Source organism: Xyrauchen texanus, chromosome 22 (genome assembly GCF_025860055.1).
Source record: "Xyrauchen texanus isolate HMW12.3.18 chromosome 22, RBS_HiC_50CHRs, whole genome shotgun sequence".
Taxonomy (NCBI): domain Eukaryota; kingdom Metazoa; phylum Chordata; class Actinopteri; order Cypriniformes; family Catostomidae; genus Xyrauchen; species Xyrauchen texanus.
This window is the reverse complement of record NC_068297.1, coordinates 17772810-17782087: the sequence shown is the minus strand read 5'-3', so window position 1 is coordinate 17782087 and position 9278 is coordinate 17772810. Positions and strand designations below refer to the sequence as shown.

Sequence of the window (9278 nt, the reverse complement as noted above, 5' to 3'; positions counted from 1 at the left end):
TTGGTGCCACTAGTGGCGCAGACATTAAACATTTCACTCTTAGGGTATCCAAAATATCTTTGGAGAGATATTCGGTAAGGCCTGGCTGGAACTGATACTAATCTAAACAGTAACCCAAGATCACAGAGACTGCAGATCCCTTGAACTTAGCGAAGGGTCACAACCCCAGAGAATGCCCAGTGTGTGATACTGACACCAAGAACTGTCACACACTACAACAATGAGCAACATTTCTGTGGCTCTCTCTCACTCACACACTAACTCTAATCTGCTGATGAGAGATGGCACATTGCTATCAACACTCTGAGTCTATGTGTGCACTGTGAGACAGCAAGGGTCACGGCCGGACCAATTTTCTGATTTGAACTACTGTTCTCCAAACATTGTATTGCCATACACCGATCAGCCACAACATTAAAACCACCAGCCTAATATTGTGTAGGTCCCCCTTGTGCCGCCAAAACAGTGCCAAACTGCATCTCAGAATAGCATTCTGAGATGATGTTCTTCTTACCACAATTGTAGAGAGTGGTTATCTCAGTTACTGTAGACTTTGTCAGTTCAAACCAGTCTGGCTATTCTCTGTTGACCTCTCTCACCAGCAAGGCATTTTTGTCCACAGAACTACCGCTCACTGGATGTTTTTTGTTTTTGGCACCATTCGGAGTAAATTCTAGGGACTGTTGTGTGTAGGGAGATCAGAAGTTACAGAAATACTCAAACCAGCCTTCTGTCACCAACAATCATCCATGCGATTATCTAATCAGCCAATTGTGTGGCAGCACTTCATAAAATTCAGATATAGTTCAGGAGCTTCAGTTAATGTTCACATCAACCATCAGAATGGGGGAAAAATATGATCTCAGTGATTTGGAGCGTGGCATGATTGTTGGTGCCAGATGGGCTGGGTATTACTGTACCTTCTGATCTCCTGGGATTGTCACACACACAACAGTCTCTAGAATTTACTCTGAATAGTGCAAAAGACAAAAAACATCTACTGAGCGGCAGTTCTGTGGACCGAAATGCCTTGTTGATGAGAGAGCTCAACAGAGAATGGCCAGACTTGTTCGAACTGACAAAGTCTACGGTAACTCAGATAACCACTCTGTACAATTGGGGTGAGAAGAATAGAATATCAGAATGCTATTTTGAGATGCATTTTGGCACTGTTTTGGTGGCACGAGGTGGACCTACACAATATTAGGCATGTGGTTTTAATGTTGTGGCTGATGGGTATATTTCTGGATTATAATTACAGTCTTGTTTGAGCTCAAGAAGCTTCTTAAATATTTTCATTTAATGCGGTTATCAGCAATTTGTATTCTTTTTTTTCTTTTGCTGCATCAGTCTTTGTCACCATCACTCAGGCAGTGTCCTGCGCAAGTTCCAGATACTCATGAAATCTATCTTTTCAAATATAGATTATTGCTGTTAAATCCAAAGAAGATAAAATCAAGCTGCTTCATCATTGATTCATCTCTTACTTTAATTAAATTTTGTATCTTTCCTCAACAAGCTTGTTTATCTGACTCCAGAAATTTTTTTTTAGGTCTTGAAAAACAGTAATATTTTGGAGCAACTACCAAAATGGGCACCAATCAGTGTTAGAATATGGTCCTAAATAACTCAAGAACAAAACATTTGATTGACTCCAAATAAAAAGTAAAATGATACCAACAAATAATGTGCATTTGATCTGCAACAACAAATCTTATATTGCTTTCAATCTTTTTTATATTTCAAAATTAAACTCTAGGTGGGCTTAATAGGGTCACTTTCCCTAAGTCATAAATGACACGAAGTTAGGTAAAAATAATAAATAACATAATTGATTTCGTACACTTACCGGAGATATTCTCTTAGGCTTTCGGTTCAACCGACGTTCCATAACCGTTATAATTTGAAACGGTAAACTGGCGCGTTTTTGATAACTTGCGCGAGTTGCGTGGCTGCAATGTGCCTTTGCGTTACGGTATATGTAGACGTTTATGTAAAGTGCCATTTCACTTCTGTTTCTGTTATTAAATTATACAGCAAGTCAACAATAGAGATTCACCTCTCATCTTAGAGATAGGACATTCTATCATGCATGCTTTTAAAGCTATCAATTTCAAAACTGTAGAAGTAGGCTACATTGTGAACATTTTAAAATGCAAGATTATTCCATATAATGTAAATGAAATGGTCTGTAAATTCACACCTTACAGCATACCCCTCTCAAGCACATGCTCTACAACTTCAGGAAATCTAAGAAAAGCCCTCAGAGATATACTGATCAAGACTAGTCAAAAGCTCTGCTTTAGTGTCTACAGAAACCAGAGGAATAATGCGGTCATTAAGGACTCATTATGGTTTAATGTGCTCCTGACCCTAATCAAAGACCCAAAGAGTGACTGTTTATGACGTGCAGCTCTCTACAGCAAGAATGAGCAAAATACATATCTGGGAGCATGTACACTCTGGCACACTAAAACACATCTCTTTAATAATGACCAAACTCTTTCTGCAGCTCTTATTCTATTGTTCTCATGAATCTCCCAGAAGCCTCCTGGGAGTGTGGACAATCCTGTAAAGAAGCAAGCAACCATTAGTTTAAAGCAGGCCTGTAAGTGGATAAAATAATACACCCTCTGCAATTCCCACCTCACATAATTCCCTCGCCCCAACTTCTTTTCTTATTAGGCCACATCATTAATTTACTCTTCAGAGGCAGGCGGACTGATCCTTTCTTTCCAGTGCTGTTCTTGTGAGCTTTTGGACCTTCATCAATCTTTGAGAGCTTTTTAAAGGTACTCAAGTGCTAAACAAGTCAAGGAAACAGTCGGCTCATCTAACATACATGAGCCAAGGTGAGCAGGGCAAAAAAGAAAGTATGTGCATGAGAGAGAGAAAAAGGTATCAAAGGAATCTTTCCAGTCCAAAACAAGTTAAGATCAATCAACAGTATTTGGGGCATAATGTTGATTACCACGAAATAATTTCAAGTCCCTCCTTTTAAGGCCTGAAACGTACCCTACGCAAGTACTGTAAGTGTACGCAAATGCTTCTTGCCACTCAAACTTGATTTCATGCATTGCTGCATTCCGAAATCACAATCACAACAAGATTTTCAGGGTCAACTAGAAATCTCATTCAGCGGCACAGATGTTTGAAGGTAACTATTGTGTCCTGAGAACTAAGGTTTGTTACCACCAGGTATGCAATAATGTTAAATATGTACTGTACAATGCATCAGTGTTCTTGAGTATATAATGTAAACACACCACTTTCCCCAATTTTACTTTAAATTACAGTGTGTGAAGAGGCAAACCAATACCGTTGCACACAACAGATATTAGATTATAGATTTCTCTCTCTCAAAGTCAAAGCAATAATAGCAGTCCTGAAGGAAACAATGAAACTAATGAAATTAATGTTTAATAATAAAATTTCAATTGTTCATTGTCAGTTCATATTAACTCCCTTTATTCAAATCTATCATAAAGCCCCATTTTTAATCTGTCTTTTATAACTGAGATTGTCCTGGTAGTTTTTAAGCTCAATTAAGAAATAACAACTTTTTTATTATTCTCATTTACAGGACCTTTTAAATTCTTTAAGTTTTCCTATTTATTTGTTTCTTTGATTGTATTGTGTTTGTGTGCAGCAATTTTGGTGAACTTCTGTTTCTTTTAAATGTGCTATACAAGTAAACCTTCACTTGACTTACCTCAGTGCATTAACTCATTTTAACATATAGCTAGTAATACATTTTTTTTTAATCAAAAGTTGTATATATTGATATAAATGCTGTAAAATTATAATTCATTAATAGTTCATGTTAATGTTGTTAACTAAAATGGAACCGTATTGTAAAGTGTTACCAATAACGCAAACATAACCCCTTGTTTTTTATTTTTTCATAATTTATTGACATCATAAAACTAAACATAAAAGCTTTTCCAGTTGTTTGCAACTGTGAATGACATGGTAAGACATATACACATATACAGCATTTCTCTTTCTCACTTTCACATGTCTGACGTCCCTCTGACAATTATAAAGATAGTGTATGAATTTGATATGAAAATTTGGCCTGTAACAGTCAAACACCCTCCATGTTCTTCCCTCAGGTACACACACCATATATACATGGAATACATACAGTTGAAGTCAGAGGTTTACATACACTTAGGTTGAAGTAATTAAAACAAATGTTTTTAACCAATCCACAGATTTAATATTAGCAAACTATAGTTTTGGCAAGTCGTTTAGGACATCCACTTTGTGCATGATGCAAGTAATTTTTCCAACAATTGTTTACAGACAGATTGTTTCACATTGAATCGACTATATTAAAATACAGTGGGTTAGAAGTTTACATACACTAAGTTAACTGTGCCTTTAAGCAGCTTGGAAAATTCCAGAAAAGGATGTCAAGACTTTACAGAATTGGAGGTGTACCTGTGGATGTATTTTATGGCCTAGCTTCAAACTCAGTGCCTCTTTGCTTGATATCATGGGAAAATCAAAAGAAATCAGCAAGACCTCAGAAAAAAATAATAGTAGACCTCCACAAGACTGGTTCATCCTTGGGAGCAATTTTCAAATGCCTGAAGGTACCACATTCATCTGTACAAACAATAATACGTATAAACACCATGGGACATTGCAGCCATCATATCGCTCATGAAGGAGACGCATTCGGTCTCCTAGAGATGAATGTAGTTTGTATGAAAAGTGCAAATCAATCCCAAAACAACAGCAAAAGTCCTTGTGAAGATGTTGGAGGAAACCGGTAGACAAGTATCTATATCCACAGTAAAACTAATCATATATTGACATAACCTGAAAGGCTGCGCAGTAAGGAAGAAGCCACTGCTCCAAAACCGCCATAAAAAAGCCAGACTTCAGTTTGCAAGTGGACATGAGGACAAAGATCTTACTTTTTCTCTTGTCTGATGAAAGAAAATTGAACTGTTTGGCCATTATGACCACCATTCTGTTTACCGGAAAAAGGGCTTGCAAGCCAAAAGAACACCATCCCAACTGTGAAGCATGGGGGTGGCAGCATCATGTTGTGGGGTGCTTTGCTGCAGGAGGCACTCGTGAACATCACAAAATAGATGCCATCTTTAGGAAGGAAAATTATGTGGATATATTGAAGCAACATCTCAAGGCATCAGCCTTGAAGTTAAAGCTCGGTCGCAAATGGGTCTTCCAAATGGACAATGACCCCAAACATACCTCCAAAGTTGTGGCAAATGGCTTAAGGACAACAAAGTCAAGGTATTGGAGTGGCCATCACAAAGCCCTGACCTCAATCCGACAGAAGATTTGTGCGCAGATCTGAAAAAGTGTGTGTGAGCAAGGAGGCCTACAAACCTGACTCAGTTACACCAGTTCTGTCTGGAGGAATGGGCCAAAATTCCAGCAATGTATTGTGAGAAGCTTGTGGAAAGCAACCCAAAAGGTTTGACCCAAGGTAAACAATATAAAGGGAATGCTGCCAAATACTAACAAATTGCATGTGTTCGGACCCACTGGGAATGTGATGAAAGAAATAAAAGCTGAAATAATTAATTCTCTCTACTATTATTCTGACATTTCACATTCTTAAAATAAAGTAGTGATCCTAACTGACCTGAGACAGGGAATGTTTTCTACAATTAAATGTCAGGAATTGTGAAAAATGAAGTTTAAATGTATTTGGCTAAGGTATATGTACACTTCTGACTTCAACTGTATATATGTCTTTTCCCATCTAACACAGCCACTGAGACACAGATAAATAAACATCTAATATAAAACGTTTCTGTTAAATTAACAATATAAATCTGACCTCTGAATCATGACACAAGTGGAAAAATAAACAAACAAACGAAAAATCCAAAACTATATTTATCTTCTCTTTTAACAAAAGAACCAAGGTTAAATTTTTTTTTTTTAGATTAGTTGTGTTCTTTTGGTATCCATACCATTTGCTCTATGTGATTCATTTGTACATACAGTATATAAATAGTACAGCGTTTAATTTAGAAGGGGACATAATATGCCTCTGTGAGTCATAGCATGGGTGACATACCTGCCCTCAAGAATAACAGCATAGAAACAGCCTTTATTACTTGTTTAACAGGGATCTACTGTAACAGTTTGTAGTATAGCATTCCATTCAAAGTGTGTATACACACACACACACACACACACACACACACACACCAAGCCATAAGCACATATAAAGAAAAAAACATACTCTCTCCACTTAAATCCAGACAAACACACTTAAACACAAGGATTCACCCAAACATTACCATTGTGTGATCATTAACTCACCCTCATGTTGTTCCAAACACATATGACTTTGTAGAACACAAAAATACATCTTTGGCAGAATGTTAAAGGGATATTTCACCCATAAATGAAAATTATCTCATGATTTACTCATGTAGACTGTAAAACTTACTTTCATCTGCAGAACACAAATGAAGATTTTTAGAAGAATATTTCAGCTCTGTAGTGAATGGATGCCAACATTTTAAAGTTTCAAAATCCACATAAAGGGAACATATGACTCCAATGTTTTAATCCATGTGACACAAGATGATAGGTGCATGTAAGAAACAGATCAATGTTTACATAATTTTTTTTAAATAATAAATTCTCCTCCCTGCCAGTAGGAGGCAAAATGCAACAGAAGGAGAAAATGAAGGAAAAAGGACTTAAATATTGTGGGTTTCTCACCCACACCTATAGCTTCAGAAGACATGGATTGAACCACCAGAGTCAGCTGGAGTCCTTTTATGTTGCCCTTATCTGGATTTTGGAGCTTCAAAATGTTGGCATCCATTCACTTGCATTGTATGGACCTACAGGGCTGAGATATTCTTATAAAATTTGTGTTCAGCAGATGAAAGAATGTCATACACATCTGGGATGGCATGCGGGCGAGTAAATGATGAGATCATTTTCATTTTTGGGTGAACTATCCCTTTAAGACCACCTCTGTGTCAGTGTTTTACTCAAACACACACGCACAACAATCTGAAGGATGTAGATTTGAGGGTGTCTTGGAAAAGAAGGAAGCACTGTGATTTGATGACAGTTCTGTGACAATCACCTGCTTGAATGTGACAACAGCTTTTACAGGCGTCTCATTGGTCCAATCTTACAGTAAAGTAAAATGACAAGGCCCCACATGCCAATGAGAGTGCCAGAGGGGGTGGTGTTGGTAAGGGTGGGTTTCACCACTAGAGTGTAAAGAAGCAATAGAAAATATAGAATATATTAGCAGAAAAAAAGAAAGGAAGTGGATAAAAAGAGAAAGAGAAGAAAACAACAAAGAAAAGATAACGGTTATGAAATCCGTTGGTATAAGTTCTCTCACTCTCTCTTTCTCTCTGTCTTGGGATGTCACAAGGGGTGAGAAAGGCATTCCAGGACAGCAGAGTAATTTCAAGGTCTTTCAGGGTGTGTGTATGTGTGTATGGGCTGTAGTTGATGCATGTCTATGAGACAGAGGTTATATGGGTAGTGAGGGCTCAGAGTGCCTCAGAGAGAGCGGGGGATGATGGTGAAGGGTAAGATGGGGCAGCTGGCCTCCAGCTCCAGGGCTGTGAGGAAGCATTCGGTTGCTGCTGCATCGTTGCCCTGCGCCTGCAGAACTTCACCCAGACTGTTCCACACATCATGGGCCGTGCTGTTCACCTGCACCGCATCACGCAAGATCTTCTCAGCAAGACTGTACCTCTGCAACTGATGCAATATCAGACCCTGTAGAAATAAAGAGGGAGAGACAGATAGAACCTGAATGTTCAGTCTGTTTATTCTGCTCTATTTTATTGTATATTATACAGATCTTCATTACAGGTACCTTATTTTCACAAGTTTCTGCTCTTTGTATGTGTGTGTGTGTGTGTGTGTGTGTGTGTGTGTGTGTGTACTGATGCTTTGGCAATATAGCATGCTAAAGAATCATGCCAATAATTACAGTACTTCTAATTAAATAAATATATCTCCTGTCAGACAACTGACTGGAGGGGAGCCCGCTGAATACGTTCTGATACGGGCCCAAGAATTTCTAACTGCAGGCCTACAACTACTTATTCATGTGATCATCTATTCAGCCAATTGTGTGGCAGCAGTGCAATGCATAAAATCATACATATACGGGCCAGGAGCTTCAGTTAATATTCACATCAACCATCAGAAGGGGGAAAAAATTTGATCTCAGTGATTTCGACCATGGCATGATTTTTGGTTTCAGATGGGCTGGAATGAGTATTTCTGAAACTGCTGATCTCCTGGGATTTTCATGCACAACAGTCTCTATAATTTACAGAGAGGTACTTCTGACCATACAATACGTCAAACCCATATCTGCATGATTTTCTGCATTGCACTGCCTCCACATGATTGGCTGAGAAGATAAAATCGCATGAATAAGTAGGTGTAAAGGTGTACCTATTAAGTGGTCGGTAAGTGTAAATATATACATATAATAGAATTAATTACAGGACATGTTGATTCATCGCATACATCAAAAGCCCCCAAACAAATATACAGGTGAAACTCGAAAAATTAGAATATCGTGCAAAAGTTCATTAATTTCAGTAATTCAACTTAAAAGGTGAAACTAATATATTATATAGACTCATTACAAGCAAAGTAAAATATTTCAAGCCTTTATTTGATATAATTTTGATGATTATGGCTTACAGCTTATGAAAACCCCAAATTCAGAATCTCAGAAAATTAGAATATTGTGAAAAGGTTCAGTATTGTAGGCTCAAAGTGTCACACTCTAATCAGCTAAACACCTGCAAAGGGTTCCTGAGCCTTTAAATGGTCTCTCAGTCTGGTTCAGTTGAATTCACAATCATGGGGAAGACTGCTGACCTGACAGTTGTGCAGAAAACTATCATTGACACCCTCCACAAGGAGGGAAAGCCTCAAAAGGTAATTGCAAATGAAGTTGGATGTTCTCAAAGTGCTGTATCAAAGCACATTAATAGAAAGTTAAGTGGAAGGGAAAAGTGTGGAAGAAAAAGGTGCACAAGCAGCAGGGATGACCGTAGCCTGGAGAGGATAGTCAGGAAAAGGCCATTCAAATGTGTGGGGGAGCTTCACATGGAGTGGACTGAGGCTGGAGTTACTGCATCAAGAGCCACCACACACAGACGGGTCCTGGACATGGGCTTCAAATGTCAAACGTCTTACCTGGGCTAAAGAAAAAAAGAACTGGTCTGTTGCTCAGTGGTCCAAAGTCCTCTTTTCTGATGCGAGCAAATTTTGCATCT

The 9278-nt window shown here is 38.3% G+C and overlaps 1 protein-coding gene across 4 annotated transcripts in view; it reads right to left on the bottom strand.

The window, feature by feature from the left end:
- Positions 1-3917: 3917 nt before the first annotated feature.
- The window catches only part of LOC127662096 (tetratricopeptide repeat protein 7B-like), a 67631-nt gene continuing 62270 nt past the window's right edge, over positions 3918-9278 (bottom strand). For all 4 annotated transcript variants that reach the window (XM_052153069.1, XM_052153070.1, XM_052153071.1 and 1 more), the window contains one exon: positions 3918-7752. In XM_052153069.1, the coding sequence (XP_052009029.1) occupies positions 7531-7752 (222 nt within the window). In that variant the 3' untranslated portion in view covers positions 3918-7530. The remainder of the gene's footprint in view (positions 7753-9278) is intronic.